Source organism: Bufo gargarizans, unplaced genomic scaffold, assembly GCF_014858855.1.
Source record: "Bufo gargarizans isolate SCDJY-AF-19 unplaced genomic scaffold, ASM1485885v1 original_scaffold_1714_pilon, whole genome shotgun sequence".
Lineage (NCBI taxonomy): Eukaryota > Metazoa > Chordata > Amphibia > Anura > Bufonidae > Bufo > Bufo gargarizans.
In genome coordinates, this window is record NW_025334477.1 from 270,904 (window position 1) to 288,048 (window position 17,145).

The 17,145-nt window shown below is 40.3% G+C and overlaps 1 protein-coding gene across 1 annotated transcript; it reads left to right on the forward strand.

The window, feature by feature from the left end:
• The first annotated feature begins 1,683 nt into the window (after nucleotides 1-1,683).
• On the forward strand, nucleotides 1,684-13,857 carry LOC122923545. Its single transcript, XM_044274380.1, has 4 exons — nucleotides 1,684-1,816; nucleotides 3,163-3,261; nucleotides 6,723-7,817; nucleotides 13,853-13,857. Exons 1-4 carry the CDS (start codon nucleotides 1,684-1,686, stop codon nucleotides 13,855-13,857), a joined length of 1,332 nt encoding a protein of 443 aa, XP_044130315.1.
• The last annotated feature ends 3,288 nt before the right edge of the window (nucleotides 13,858-17,145 follow it).

Below are 17,145 nucleotides of genomic sequence, written 5' to 3' on the forward strand. Positions count from 1 at the left end.
ACCTCAGATTTCTGTACATTAACTTTAAAGTTGCTAAGGCGTCCAAAGAGATCAAATTCACAGAGAATCGAAGGCAGGCCAATCCTAGGAGAAGTTAAGTAAATAAGCAAATCGTCTGCGAACAGGGAGAGTTTGTGTTCCGTACTACCAAGTTTGAGACCCGAAATGGAAGGATTTGCCCGAAGAGCATTAGCAAGGGACTCCATCACAAGAGTGTATAAAAAGGGCGACAAGGGACATCCTTGACGTGTTCCATTCCGGATCTCAAAAGGGGCAGACAGAAGGCCATTAACACGAACACAGGCTGAAGGGGAGGAGTAAAGAGCTAATATCCTATAGATCATTTTGTCTCCCAAACCAATGTGGCGCAGGGTTTCCTCTAAGAACCGCCAGCTCACCCTATCAAACGCCTTCTCAGCGTCTACAGCTAGAAGGCATAGCGGAATTTTAGTGTGTTGTGCCCTCGCTATCAGACCTAACGTTTTAAGTGTATTATCCCGGGCTTCCCGTCTTGGTACAAATCCCACTTGCTCCTTGTGGATACAGCCGGGAATGTGAGGATGGATTCTCAGCGCCAAAAGCTTGGCATACATTTTGAGATCCACATTGAGCAAGGAAATAGGCCTATAATTAGAACATGAAGCTGGGTCCCTGCCTGGTTTTTGGATAACCGTGATATGAGCCTGGAGGGCTTGCCTAGTAAATGGACAATCCGGTGAGATGGAATTAAAGGTTTCAACCATTAAGGGTGTGAGATCTTCTCGAAGGATTTTATAAAATCGAGAGGTCAGCCCGTCAGGACCTGGGGATTTCCCATTCTTCAGATTCTTGATCACTGATTCTAGTTCCGATAGGGTAAAATCATCTTCCAACGTGGCCGCATCTTCACCCGGTATGGGGGTGGGGCCAAATTGAGTTAGGTACTCACGGGTTACATCACCAAGGGATTCCTGCGGGAGAGTAGACGATGGGAGATTATATAGGGACGCATAAAAGGATTGAAATTCAGCCGTGATATCTACTGGATTATGCACGGACCCTCCTGCAACCGTGTTAATTGAGGGGACGTGAGTCAGAGCAGTTCGGGGATGCAAGGCCCTAGCTAGCCAGCTACCACATTTATTACCATATTCAAAAAACCCGTGTCTAACTTTATCTCTAAAACAAAGAGATTTCTGGTCGAGTATCTGCAGTATTTGATGCTGAACTAAAGAAATGTCTGATTTTAGAATATCAGAAGGGGCATTCTTATTCAAGTTTTCTTTCATGGCCAGATCAGATAAAAGAGACCTCAATTTGTGGGAGCGTTCTTTTTTTAATCTGGAACCATGTGAGATAAACACCCCCCTAAGCACGCATTTGAGGGCCTCCCATTTAATAGGGGGGGCTGTCAAATCCGACAGATGGTCCGTGGTAAAGTCAGCAATAGCCTTCCGGATGTCTGCTAAGCAGGCTGTATCCGACAGCAGATTGTCATTCAGTCTCCATGACAAGGGCCGGGGGCAGGAAGGTCGGGAAGAAATAACGCCACACACCGGAGCATGATCAGACCACAGGCGAGTGTCAATAGAGCATTTAGGCCCAGAGTCCAGCAGTTGTTGAGATATAAAGATATGGTCAAGTCTACCATAACTGTTATGGATTGGGGAGTGGAAGCTATAATCCCTGACACCTGGATGCAGAATGCGCCACAAATCTACCAAGCGAAGTGCCATGAGCTCAGATTTGAATCTGCGCAAGGAACTCGGGGAGATCGAGGACTTACCAGATGAGGCATCTAATCTTGGGTCCATCACTAGATTGAAATCGCCTCCAAGTATGATCGGAGATCCATCTGCAAACTTGGATAATTTTTTCAAAATCTTGGATCCGAATGTCGTCTGTCCCTGGTTAGGAAAATAGACATTAGCCACAGTTATAACAGAGTGATCCACAGAGAGCTTAATGAAGAGAAACCTGCCTTTCAAATCTATCTCAGAAGACAAGACAGTATGGCTAAACGATTTGTGGAGCCCTATAGAAACCCCTCCCGATCTGCTGGTGGGATTAGGACCATGGAACCAAGTCTGGTAATAACGATTGGAATAGCGGGGAACGGCACCTGTTTTAAAATGAGTTTCCTGAATCATAGCAATCATAACTCTTTTTTTATGGAGGCTGTATAAAATCTGGCTACGCTTCTCGGGTTTATTGAAACCCCTAACATTAAAAGTGCAAAACGATATGGGAGCCATTGTGAGTGACATTAGAGGAAGGCATGCACAATCTGTCAGAACCTTTCAGTACCATCAGAAATACAGTAGCGGTAGAGGGAGGGACACATAAGGAGGGGAAGACAGAAAAGGGCACAACAAGACACAAAAAAGTGAACGTATAGAACATGTAAATCCTATTTAGGAGAACCGACACCGTCAGTTCAAAAGGTGCTAGGTAACGACTGAGGTCGTTCGCAGCGAACCACGCCGCGATCCCTAAGTGAGGTAGGGAGAAAGCAAGGACCGACCGTCTCCTTACTGGACTCCAACTTACAATAACGCAAGCATAACATTTGCTGAAAGAAACAGGACAGGTGTGAATGAAAGTCTAGAAGACCCGAAAATAGTATGCATATAACGTCTATAACATTATAGAACAATGAAGATAAGTATCTCTATAAAGAAGAGGGTGGTATTTCCGCCCCCTTTTTAAAAGGATATTATATGGCCGCACAGCTGAGATGGTGTGTGAGGAATCGAAAGAATAAATGTATACGGCTTGTTTTCGGGGAGAACTATAGACCTTGGGAGGATGTCTTCTCGATCCTTGAGAAAGGCCCCTCTGAGAAGAAAATAACAATAAACCCTTTTAGAAGAATGCTTGAGTATATTTGGCAACAAGTTTGACGCATGGTCGGAGTTTCCCAAGCGGTTCAATATACCCCCCTGTGGGGGAATGCACACTTACCACAAATTAAGCAAATGGGTGACGTTAGTTATTGGGAGAAACAGGGGATATATTTAATTTCACAAGTTTTTGATAAGGGACAGATTAGGCCCCTAAATGAAATTTTTCCGGATATTTCAGTAACATTTATTGATAAATTTCGATATGCACAATTATGACACGCTATACACTACACGGAAAATAAGAATTATTTAGATACTGTACAGAATTCTTTTTTAGATTTCTGTTATGATATGACGTTAAACACTTCTGCCGTATCTCACATTTATGTTAAGTTAAAACACGAATACACCAATCAGATCACATTCAGAGCTCAAGGTAAATGGGGAAGGGATTTGCAGAATGCGGAACCCATTATATGGGATATTGTTTATAAAAATATTAAAAGGTCTACGGTCTCCCCGGCCCACGCATGGATTCTTCTAAAAATTATACATCACCTCTATTATACACCAGCCTTTTTGCATAATATTTACAAAGATAGAAAACAGAACTGTTATAAATGTAATAAGGATAGAGGTGAATACATACACTTGCCGTGGGAATGCCCGGGTATAAAAGAGTACTGGACTAAAATCTTTTGTAAATTACAGAATAGCTCCCCTCTAAAATATGAAGCGGGTATTGATTTGGCGATCTTGGGCACTTTCCCAGAGATAAAGAAAAATAAAATTGAGCAACTACTTTGGCTCTGGGGTATTGCCCTTGCCAAAATAATAATAGTCAAATACTGGGGCTCTATGAAATACCCTAGTTTCCAGGAATGGATAGAGTACATGGACAGGGTAAAGTTATATGAATACAGTCTCGCCTATACGGGAAAAAAGAAAATAGTCTGGCAGCGGATATGGGGTAGGTGGAAATAGAAAATACTAAATAATAAAAATATTAAATAAAAGTAGGTGGGACAGCAGCGGCTCCGCGGAGAAAAAGGGGTGGGGGGTATAAAATAAGAGGGGGATTCGATATAGGACGAAAATACGTTGTATTGTATGGTAATGTATTTAGTAATATGATACCTGATTTGATATACTGTAATCTCCTGTTTTTCTATCTCCTTTTTGAAAATAAAATAAATTATTTAAAAAAAAAAGATGCCTGATTATAAAAGTTTTCCAACTGTCGGGCATATTCATATCTGCACATTAAGGTCTGACAATATTAGAACCAAAATGGAGATTCACATTACCTTTAAGAGGCCAAAAACTCTGCTGGAATAAGCCAGAGAAGGAATGGTCACTGGCATACAATGTATATTGTTTTAAAAGTTATTGCCAACAGATGTGGTATCTTAGAGATTGTAATGGGTCTCACATGAACTGTCTTAACTACCGGGGTCATGAGAGGTTATTGCTTAAAAACACTGGTTTCTCTAAACATATCAGTCTGAGGAACAATGGGTGTTATATAGCTTCATGATCTAATAAGAGACATCCATAAAACACATCTGGTATGGAATGGGTATCTTTTCGTATATATATATATATATATATATATATTCCTGTGTGCATTTATTTAGCGTTTGAACTTGTTAATGATTCATATATAATAAGCAATATTAAGTATTATAACCAGACATTATTAATGTATCTTTTTGTATTGTATCTCATTGAGGGGATATAGCAAGTTGTTGTTTTCTTCTCTTAAGAAGGGTCTATTCAGAGGAGCTGAGGGTATTTCAAACATCATTACTCGAATAGCTGTGACAATTAGGTGTATACAAACCAGGGAAAAACTAGAAGTTTATGGTTCTCTTATCTGACCATAAATAAGATGGTCTGTTGACTGTCAAAATGGATCCGTGATGTCTGGGAAAGTGATCCTAAAGTGTCAGAGAGAATGCCTCCTAATTGATTTAAGTTGGGAGAGACCAAAGGTTAAGAGGTGTAATAAAGCCGGATATATATGTTAATTCTAAAAATTGCTATATGATACAACAGTGCCATCAAGTGGTAGATGGGCAGAAAGAATGTCAATAAAATGACATCATACCCATGATTACCATACGTCACACCCACCTTATCTAATTGGAAATCCCTAATCCAAGAGGGGATGGGCATAGATAAGGATGTGGATATCTAAACCAGTTTTTAGAAGAAGAAACTAAGATCACTTGAAAAATCACTTGAGGCAAAGAGGACTGGAGCCAAACATCACTTGGAACTTCTTCAGGGAGAACACTTGGGAATTGATACATCAGCATCACTTCACACACCAGGAACATACCACAGGACGGGATAGATCTGAATCTTGGAAAGCTGGGTCCCTTCTAAAAGCTCTTTATCCCAAAGCAAGGGGTAATGTATAATATATTTTACTTGCAGTAATTATAAATCGCTCCAATTGGCATATAGTTGAGACCCCATTATTAGTGGGTCTATAGTGTTAAAACAATAATTTTTGGGAAATTTTAATGAACGTGCACATCATTAGAATTTCTGTAATATTGCTATCAGAGTGAAATCTCTGATCGGATTTTATTATCCGTAGTTAGGTCAACGGGCGTATTTATAAAGGTGTCTCTTACTGCCATATTCTCTGATTGAGCATAAGGGATTTTCCACAGATTCATTTCTATTGTTTTTTTTTGTTGTTGTTGTTACATTATAATATTTTGATTACCAGTATATTAATCGGTAATAATTTGATAAAAGGAAAAAGTAGTATTGTATTGTACTTAAGTCAGCCTGTAAACGGTGGAACACCATCTTATGGTCAATTTTGATATTATCTTTGTATTCATTTGTATGCCATGTTTTCTGCTTGTATTTATAATAAATTATATTTTGTATAATTAATTGCACCCTGTTTCATTAGCTGCACAAATTAACTTTAGATCTCATCAATAAAAGAACTGGCGTTTACATGTCCGCCAATTAAATTTTCATTTTTTTATTTTTTTTATTTTTCATAAAAATCATATTTTTATGATTCCATATCTTATGTAAAATAAATACCCGACATATCTGGAGGCACTGCTGAGATTGATTGAGATATTTCTATAACCAATTTGTGCAATTAGTGAAAATATTCCTTAATCCTTATTGGCAAGTCAAATTGTTGTTGTTATTGATTATTGATCATAATCATGAGTGTAACAAACAGCGACCCAGGTAATGGCCAGGTTTTAGCAGATAGTCCCTCTGACCCAGACAAGATAATCTCTAAGGTTATCAATTATGTTTATTCCCGTTTGAAGATTGATAAAAATATAGATGAATGGACTAATGAGCTGCAAATGAGAGCCTTTGAAGAACGTTGTGATGTATGGAAGTTAGGTGGCATGGTTGATAGATACCTGACGTATATGGATTTGGCAAATGATAATACCAAGAGGGACCAACACCTCTTATGTGCATTGCCACCTGTTTTGTATGCATTGTTGGAAGTCAGTACTCTTTCTAAAATTAGGTATGAGTCTATAATGGGTACAAAAATATATGTATCCAAAATGGAATCAGAACTAAAATCCGCAGAAGCGAAGATCAAAGACTTAGAGTACAACCTTAGTCTCAGCCTTGATGCATACCAAAAGGCAAAAAGTGATTTAGAGGATTTATATCTCCAGTATTCCAAAATTAAACAGACAGATGAATCAGCCCGTAATATAGTCAATGCTGAAAGGGATCCATCTAACACTGTGAGATCTCCTGACCCTCCATTTCTTACTCCCCAATATCCAGACATGCCATCACATGCTTTTACAGCAGACCCCATTCAAAACACTCAGCAACCTGAAAGTGTTAGCATGATTAAACAGGAGGCATTAACCCAATTAGGTCGGGCATTCCAAACTGTAACCACCTTACTAGGTGTTGATATTATGGAAGCCCCTAAAAGTGTCTCTCCTCATACTCCCCTGGATAGACATGTTAGGGTTAGGGTTAAATCACCTGTGCGATATAAGTCTCATGAAAGTTATGAAAGTGCATGTGAGTCTGACGGTGATGTGGGGAAGCGTGTGACTTATTCCTTGCCACAAAATCACAGGCGACCAACATATGCTGAGGTGGTTTCTAGGAAGAAAAATTCCCAATATTCAGAAAAGGATCAGAGCTCCTCCAGCATAATTAAGTTTTTAAATAGTACAGTATCTAAGTTTTCCAAGAAAGGTTCGTCTCAGATAGCCAATCACTTAGAACTGTATGAATCCACTATGGATTCTTTAAAATTATACTCTGATGCTGACCGGATTAGGTTCCTTCCATGGGCATTTGATGATAGATATCGTCATTATTTTACATCCTTTAAGGAGAGAGGAGTACTAGATTGGCCAAGTGTTTTGCATGAGGTTAAATTGGAATTCGGTCCATACCGAACCACTACTGCTGCAAAACGGGACATATATAGCCTTACGTGTAGACCCAATCAGAGTCCCCGTGAATTCCTCTCTGTCCTCAAAAATGCCTATGGATTGGCATATAGATCCCCAAATTGGGAATCTGAAGAATTCAAGCAGTTATTCTATGATGCTATGCCAACCCAGATCAAACTTAACTTAGCTAGAGATCTGGATATTGATGCTCCCTTGGATAGGTTGGTGACGGCTGCCACCACGCTGTATAATATCAGTGAGTGCCATGCAACAGGTGAGAAAAGGTTTAAAAATTCCCCAGAGAAAAAGGTAGCTGAAGCTAAGGTAAACCCTAACTTGGGATTTGAAAGCCAGCCACGAAGATTCCCTCAATCTACAGGACCTTCTCAACAAGCCCAGCAACAACAGGTAGGACCGCCCAAACAGACCAAACCCCTAAATAATAATGGATCAGAGGGGAATAATTCAGGTAATGGGAAGTCTAACTACCGTCCCTATTACAATTACGGTCCCCAGGGATATAGGCCCTATAACACTAGAAGTTACCAGGGTTATAGACGTTGGGATAATAGGCCCAGACAACAGAGGGAAGATAGGCAGGAATCCTTGAATTCACCCAGGAGTAGGTCACCTACCAATAACCAGGGTGCCCAACAAAGCCAAAATGTGCCCAAACCAAACAGGTTTGATCAGCTGGTAGAGCAAGTGGCCCAGCTGAGCAATATGGTAAATAAGTTGTCCCAGTTATCCCCAGAAAAACAGCCTAATCCTTTTTTAGGGGCAACTGCCGGTCCCAGCAATGTAACAGCATAAAGCAGATTGGGCCGGGTCAAAATCCAGGCCACTGTAAGGATATTAAATTGATTGTGGTAGAATCTGATGTGATTCCTAATTCTTTATTTCCTTGCAGTACCCCTGACCCTGAAATTAGGGCCAGGGGGGAAATGTCTAATATGTCATTTGTCTTGCAGTCTAAGGATGTCAATTCAGTTGACCAGATGTCTGTTCCAGTGTATAATCACATCGTCCCAGCATCTAGCCATGAGCCAGCTGTGATTTGTGATGTCACACAGCTTGTCCCAAAGGGGGGGGCTAACGCTGCTCCTCCAGCTTGTCCTGGGAGACTCAGGAATGCAGAGGTCACGGAGCTGCAGAGAGGTCAACCTCTCAGACAGCAGATGGGTAAACATCCTAACTTTCTCTGTGATTTGTTGCAGGTGGATGGCCGATACTTTGTGGACATATATCTACAAAATGAACTTATCGGACCAATCAAAGGATTAATAGATACTGGATCACAAGCCACCATTTTATCTTACACCTATTTCAAACAAGTTTCAGATTTAACATCAAAGAAGCCACGATTAAGGTCATTTGATGGCTCTTTGATAAGTGTGGGTGGAAATGCCTTACAGGTAAAAGGAACATCCTGGTTGACATTTAAGATTGGCAAGAAGACAATTAGACATCCCACATTGATTGTGGATCTTCCATATGATCGGATGATCATAGGAATCGATTTATTAAAAAGATTAAGTCCCTTAGTTGATTTCATTAATGAAGCAGTATGGACTCAGGTGAAGGCACCCATTGCCTATGAATATTCTTGCAACACACAAGCACAACGCAGTTGTCATGTGATTGAAGAGAAACCTAACTCTATTGAAGTGCATTTCAGGAATAATCAAATACCGGAGGTCACAATCCTGAAGAATGGTAAGCCCGAGGAAGATATCAATGGTGCTGCTCACACCATTACCATCCAGAGGGACAAAATCAAAAAGGTAACTCTGGATGATGATCTATTAACCATTTCTCTTGAAAGGGGGAATCAAGAAGTCGTGGACCTGACCAGGCACATTCAATCGATGGTACGGATTGAAAAGGTCAATGACAATTTATTGATTCCTGTACAGGTAAACAATATAGCCCGGGTGAAATATGCCAAGTTGGATCTGAAATCCGAAGCGAGTTACATAAGCCTAGGACTTTTAAAACAGATCACCAACCCTAAAATGATTAAGAGTTCCTCTCCACAGGACCAATGGATTCATGATCTGGATGGAGATTTCCAGAGTCATAATGTTGTTGCAAGATGTGTTTTATCTATCTCCATAGGAAGTAAAACTACGGAGCACGTTTTCATCGTGGTAAATGAATCACGGTATCAAATGTATATAGGTAATGACCTTCTGCACCGATTTGCCATACAGATTGACATGTTAAATAACACCTTATGGTCCAGATTGCCGGGAAACCCAGAGGGGTTCCAGGATAAAGAACAAGCCTTACGATGGGGACAACAGATGCCCTATGCCGTAAGTATCATGGTTGCTGAGAAAGTTGAAATTCCTGAAGGATGCAAACCATTTCTTCTCCCCATTAAAGTAAAGAAGGGACAGAAGCTGAAGAACGCAGATGCGTTGATCTGTTTATCCAACCGAATGCAGCAACTCGGCCTAAAGGTAAAACCTACTCCACTGATAAACATCCATCAGGATCAGTTACACATGGTAATTCATAACATGGTTCCCCATAGCATTTCCCTACAAAAGGACACCGTAATTGGTTTAGCTATGGATTCGGAATACTACACGTTTGGATTCCAAAATGATGTTATTGGAATAATTCCTGATGAATACCTGACAGAGGAACAAACAGTGGAACAACATTTTTCCTCAGTCCCTGAGGGGTTATTTAACATACACTCTGTTTATCCTTTCAGCTCTGAAGAAAGTACATGCCACATCGAAGAGTCATCATTAGTTTTCAACCATGAGATCGATGAAAAAGAGTATGAATCATACCAGCAAGGAAAGGATAAGGTACGCTACACCCAGAATGATTTAACTAGTGAGCTTGAAGAAGCTTACGAGTTAAGTCAGCCTGAGATTTTCCCAGAATTTCAGGAGCGGGTGGAAGAACAAATCTCCATGGCTGACGCATGCTCCGACGAGTCGAAGCGTCAACGGCTAAAGGAGCTCTTCGCAGAGTTCCAGGAGATGTTTGCCAAGGATTCTTATGACTGTGGGGAAACAAACCTACATGTTACAAGAATCCAAACAGATCCCGATGCACCCCCTGTTTTTGTCAAACAATACCGACTTCCGCTGGCGGCTTACGAGTCACTATCGGAAATCGTCAAGAACTTGGAGGAAAGGGGTATCATCCGTCCAGTACACAGTTCATTCAATCATCCGATACTTGGAGTCCTCAAACCTAATGGTCAATTTCGTCTCTGCTCGGACCTAAGACAGTTGAACAAACGTGTTTATATGTCCGGATGGCCCGTGCCATATATTGACCAAAGTTTGGCACAAATACAAGGATCCAAAATCTTCACTGCCCTTGACTGTGCACAAGGATATTGGACGATTAAGATAGATGAAAGGGATCAGTACAAACTGGCCTTTACATTTGGCAAACGACAGTATGCATGGACCCGATTGCCCTTCGGGTACATAAATGCGGGCCATGAGTTTGCAGTGTTCATGCATAAGGCAATGCCTGATGCCGCTGAACGAGGTACCTTATCCTATGTGGATGACATCCTGATCAAAAGTACAACTTTTGAGGAACATATTCAGGAGTTGAGGCATGTACTAACCCAGCTGAGGAAAGCAGGTGTAAAACTTTCTTTACAGAAGGCTCAATGGTGCCGGACCAAGGTTAATTTCCTAGGTCATGAAGTCACTGCGGATGGAATTAACCCACAGAAAAAGAAGGTGGAAGCAGTGACCAAGACAAAATCTCCTACAAATCTCAAGGAGTTGAGATCATTCCTGGGTATGATGAACTACTCACGTAAGTTCATAGATAATTATGCCGAAATTACAAAACCTCTTTTACAGTTGCTAAAGAAAGGAGTAAAATGGGAATGGAGTGAGCGTCATGAGCAAGCTGTAACCGAGCTCAAGGCCAAACTTATCCAGGCTCCATGCCTTGCTTATCCAGAAGGGGGAAAACCTTTCTTCGTGGAAACAGGTTTCACTGATAAAAGCATAAGTGCAGTTCTTTTCCAAAAACAGGAAAACCGAAACAAGATCATCGCCTATGCCAGCAAGTCATTGTCACCGGTAGAGGTAAAATTCAATAGCTGTGAAAAAGCATTATTGTCAACTGTATGGGCTCTGCAATATTTTAGGAGTTTTATCCAAGGCGAAAGGATCATTGTGGAGACCGCACACCAGCCGCTGCAATACTTGCAGAGTGATCGTATAAGAGATGGAAACTTGTCAAACAGCAGGATAACCGCCTGGACAATGTCCTTAATGGGATGGCCATTGGAGATCAGGTACAAACAAAATAATAAAAACCCAGTTGCTCAGGGATTAGCAGAACTCCATGACTGTACCAATACGGAACGTAAAGGTGAGACAACAGAAAATGATTTCCTGGAGGAACAATCATCATCACCATATAAATCTTATGAAGAGGAGTACTGCAAATCGTTACCATGTGTATATGTAGACGGCTGTTCATTCCATGCCGATGAAGGATCCGAACGTACATTGGTTGCAGGTATTGGAGTCGTGTGGAATAATACATTCCTAGATGTGTCTGTTGGATACAAAATTGGTTCTAAAAGCAGCCAGGTTGCAGAGCTTACTGCTGTGTACAAAGCCGTACAAATGGCTATCGAATATGATATTAAGGAGTTTGTAATCATCACAGATTCTGATTATGTTCGTAACAGCTTTGTGGAGTACTTTCCCGGATGGAAAAGATCAGACATGATGAGAAGCAATAACAAGCCAGTAAAGCATGGTAAGATGTTTTGTAAAATTGATGAGATGGTTACCGTCCACAGTCTTATCGTTTATTGGAAGAAGGTAAGAGGTCATTCAAAGTATCCAGGCATGGATAAAGAGGGGAATGACCTAGCAGATTCCCTTGCCAAGCAGGCAGCCATTGACGGAGAAGTCTTTGATGTTGACGACCTCATGGGAACTGTCCAAGTGGATGCTATGACAAGGAGTCAGGCCCAAAAGGGAGCTGAAGCCAATGTGGCACAGTGGAGCCAAGATTCCCCTAGTGAGGATCTCATTGCGAGCCAAAAGGGGGATCCGATTATTGGTCTCTTTTATAAGTACATTGAGGATCCACACAACTGTCCCATAACCACGGAAGACTGTATGGATAACGAGGAGTTACGAATTTTGATGAAAGGTAAGTCCCAATTCTCATTACAGGATGGATTACTGATAAGGACCTCGAAGAACGGTATCACACAATGGGTAGTACCTGCAGCATACCGAGGTCTGATGTTGCAACATGCACATGATGCCCCAACCGCTGGTCATCGAGGTGAGAAAATAACGTACGAGTTACTACGGGACTACACTTACTGGCCACATATGTTACAAGATGTGCGAACATATTGTCAGGGATGTCTAATCTGCCCTCAATTCCAGCCACAAGGACCCACTCATCGGGCACCGCTGATGAAAAGGGGGATGTCCATGCCATGGTCAGACATCCAAATTGACTTCATTGGACCAGTAACAACCTCATCAAAAGGAAACAAGTATATGTTAACCGTAACTTGTCTGTTCACCAAATGGGTGGAATGTTTGCCGTGCAAAACATGCAGTTCAAGCGTATGTGCATCTCTGCTCATTAACCACGTATTTTCTAGATTTGGTCTTCCCCAGCGCATCGAATCCGATCGTGGAAGTCACTTCACCAGTGAGGTGATGACAAAGATGTGGGAAATCCTGGGGGTAAAGAGGAAGCTCCATATAGCTTATCGACCAGCCTCTAGTGGTGGAGTAGAACGTTACAACCAGTCCATTGTAAACATCCTGAAAAAGTTTGTCAATGAATCTGGTAAGGATTGGGATGTCAAGTTGCCTTTGGTGCTTATGGCCATCAGAGCCACCCCAAGCGCAGCAACTAAGCTTTCTCCCTTCGAGATGATCACGGGAAGGAAGATGGTGTTACCCCAGCATTTACTTTACAGAACAACGGACCATAACTTGATCAATGCTACAACATCGCATCAGTATGTGGAAAATTTACGCAAGCACCTTCAACATGCTTTTGCGTTCGCACAAAAGAATATAAAGAAAGCCGCAATGAGTGCTAAGACATACTACGATCTGAAGACTACACAGAAGGAATATCAAATTTCCGATCGGGTATATCTCTATAACTTCGCTCGGGATCAAGTGAAGGAGAGAAAATTCCTACCTTCCTGGAAAGGTCCCTATGTCATCACTGACAAATTATCTCCAGTGGTCTACAAGATCAAAATCCCTAAGGGGGATGAGTTTATTGAAAAATGGGTGCACATTAATCAGCTACGTGTTTGTCACCCTAGTGCACGACTTCGAGAGATTGAAGGAGTTGGATGAAAAGAGGTGAAGAGACTTTACGGTTCCAGCTAAAGACGGAAATAAGGATTGGTATCGTATGAACTAAAAAGTGTTATCTGTTATTGTACATCTTTAACTCATACTAACCCATCCTGATGTATGTTTCCTCTGTAACAAAATGTCTCCTAACTCACCTCTGAAACCAAAACTTTCTCTGTCCAAGAAAAGAACTTATGCCAATCAGAGGTATATGGTATTAGTAATTCTTTTCTTGCAGGATAAAGTTGAAAAGTGTATGTACTCATATGTGTCATACAATATTTTAGGGGCGTAAGATGTCATCAAAGATGATTGCCATTATCTACGTCGTCCTGATCTTGGGGAAGAAGTTCCACGCTGAACCGATTGCTATGCCAAGTCCTTCATCCGGAATCATGCTACAGGACACCGCGGGGTTCATATTAACGAACAAGAGGATATTATCCCAGAAGATCTACATCAGCCTGGATCCTCGTGTCTTCGTCAGAAAACAACTCAACGTGTCTGAGATCCTGTCGCCGGAGCTCCAATCCTGGTATCAGATGCACATCGGATATTTCCAAGAACGGATTACGCAGATCCTGAAGCAAGCAAGGAAGACCTTGACCAGAGAACAGTTTTCTACAGACCAAAGCGATTCATATTTTTGCAATCGTAGCCGCCATAATTTTGGCATAGTGGGCACTGTTATTACTACCGGTGTGACAGTTACCGATTCCATCTCTATCAAGACATTGGAACTTGAAGTTGGTTCATTGAAAAGGAACCTATTAAACATTCATGTGGAGATGGAGATCAAAACAAACCTTTATCGAACTTATATCCTGTTTTGCAGGATCTATAGGATGTTGGAATTTGTGTCCCATCCAAGTCATGCGTTAGATAAGGTTCTCCAGAAGAACTTTAACCAAGCTCTGGTTGGAACACTATAAGCCAAGTCTACGCATCGAAGAAAATATATGAAGAGCCCTTTATTACATTCCAAATGCATTCACATGTTATGGAATATTTTGGAATGAAGGGGGATTTGTCGGGCATATTCATATCTGCACATTAAGGTCTGACAATATTAGAACCAAAATGGAGATTCACATTACCTTTAAGAGGCCAAAAACTCTGCTGGAATAAGCCAGAGAAGGAATGGTCACTGGCATACAATGTATATTGTTTTAAAAGTTATTGCCAACAGATGTGGTATCTTAGAGATTGTAATGGGTCTCACATGAACTGTCTTAACTACCGGGGTCATGAGAGGTTATTGCTTAAAAACACTGGTTTCTCTAAACATATCAGTCTGAGGAACAATGGGTGTTATATAGCTTCATGATCTAATAAGAGACATCCATAAAACACATCTGGTATGGAATGGGTATCTTTTCGTATATATATATATATATATATATATATATTCCTGTGTGCATTTATTTAGCGTTTGAACTTGTTAATGATTCATATATAATAAGCAATATTAAGTATTATAACCAGACATTATTAATGTATCTTTTTGTATTGTATCTCATTGAGGGGATATAGCAAGTTGTTGTTTTCTTCTCTTAAGAAGGGTCTATTCAGAGGAGCTGAGGGTATTTCAAACATCATTACTCGAATAGCTGTGACAATTAGGTGTATACAAACCAGGGAAAAACTAGAAGTTTATGGTTCTCTTATCTGACCATAAATAAGATGGTCTGTTGACTGTCAAAATGGATCCGTGATGTCTGGGAAAGTGATCCTAAAGTGTCAGAGAGAATGCCTCCTAATTGATTTAAGTTGGGAGAGACCAAAGGTTAAGAGGTGTAATAAAGCCGGATATATATGTTAATTCTAAAAATTGCTATATGATACAACAGTGCCATCAAGTGGTAGATGGGCAGAAAGAATGTCAATAAAATGACATCATACCCATGATTACCATACGTCACACCCACCTTATCTAATTGGAAATCCCTAATCCAAGAGGGGATGGGCATAGATAAGGATGTGGATATCTAAACCAGTTTTTAGAAGAAGAAACTAAGATCACTTGAAAAATCACTTGAGGCAAAGAGGACTGGAGCCAAACATCACTTGGAACTTCTTCAGGGAGAACACTTGGGAATTGATACATCAGCATCACTTCACACACCAGGAACATACCACAGGACGGGATAGATCTGAATCTTGGAAAGCTGGGTCCCTTCTAAAAGCTCTTTATCCCAAAGCAAGGGGTAATGTATAATATATTTTACTTGCAGTAATTATAAATCGCTCCAATTGGCATATAGTTGAGACCCCATTATTAGTGGGTCTATAGTGTTAAAACAATAATTTTTGGGAAATTTTAATGAACGTGCACATCATTAGAATTTCTGTAATATTGCTATCAGAGTGAAATCTCTGATCGGATTTTATTATCCGTAGTTAGGTCAACGGGCGTATTTATAAAGGTGTCTCTTACTGCCATATTCTCTGATTGAGCATAAGGGATTTTCCACAGATTCATTTCTATTGTTTTTTTTTGTTGTTGTTGTTACATTATAATATTTTGATTACCAGTATATTAATCGGTAATAATTTGATAAAAGGAAAAAGTAGTATTGTATTGTACTTAAGTCAGCCTGTAAACGGTGGAACACCATCTTATGGTCAATTTTGATATTATCTTTGTATTCATTTGTATGCCATGTTTTCTGCTTGTATTTATAATAAATTATATTTTGTATAATTAATTGCACCCTGTTTCATTAGCTGCACAAATTAACTTTAGATCTCATCAATAAAAGAACTGGCGTTTACATGTCCGCCAATTAAATTTTCATTTTTTTATTTTTTTTATTTTTCATAAAAATCATATTTTTATGATTCCATATCTTATGTAAAATAAATACCCGACACAACATTGGAAAAATCTTTTATTTTTTTTTAATCTTTGCTTGATTCGGTATCTAGCTTATCTAGGTACATAAAATGTGAGATATTATTTACTGGAGTTTTGGTATCTCTGGTTTCAACCAATTCAAGAATAAACATCGCAGTGACACTAATAGCGCTGTATCTACTGACTTTGGGGGCGCTGATGTATTTTTTCGGGGAAAACCTTAATGTATAACTCCAAGTATCAGTAATTCAACTTTTGATCTGTTCCCAAAAATGCTGGGTCTGGGGACAAACCCACACACAGTGTGACAAATCGGCTTTCTCTAACCCACATTTTGGGCAGGCTTTAAGATGACTGGGATTATCCATCTTTTTAGGAAGGTTGAAGGCATAAATAGCATGGTGTAGTAGCCGGAGGTGAGACTCCCTCCACTTTTCACAAGGTACAGCTTTACAAACTCTTAACCATCCTTGTAGGACGTCTTTAGAAGATATATTAATATTTAGCTTTTCCCCCCCATTTCCCAAAAAGGGTTGATGCTAACACTTTATTTCCTGATTCCCTTAATGTTTGATAAATATGTGAGATAGATAATTTTGTATTTGTCGTCCCTAAAGAAAATATTAGGGAGGTTTTGTCACACTCCCCGGCGACATCCCATAATCTCTGTTTGC

Coding starts and splice junctions, on each gene's coding strand:
- LOC122923545 (XM_044274380.1), top strand. CDS start 1,684: ATGCGCCACAAATCTACCAAGCGAAGTGCCATGAGCTCAGATTTGAAT. Junction 1,817..3,162: donor TAGATTGAAATCGCCTCCAA/GTATGATCGGAG, acceptor ATTCTTTTTTAG/ATTTCTGTTATGATATGACG. Junction 3,262..6,722: donor GATCACATTCAGAGCTCAAG/GTAAATGGGGAA, acceptor TAACCCAATTAG/GTCGGGCATTCCAAACTGTA.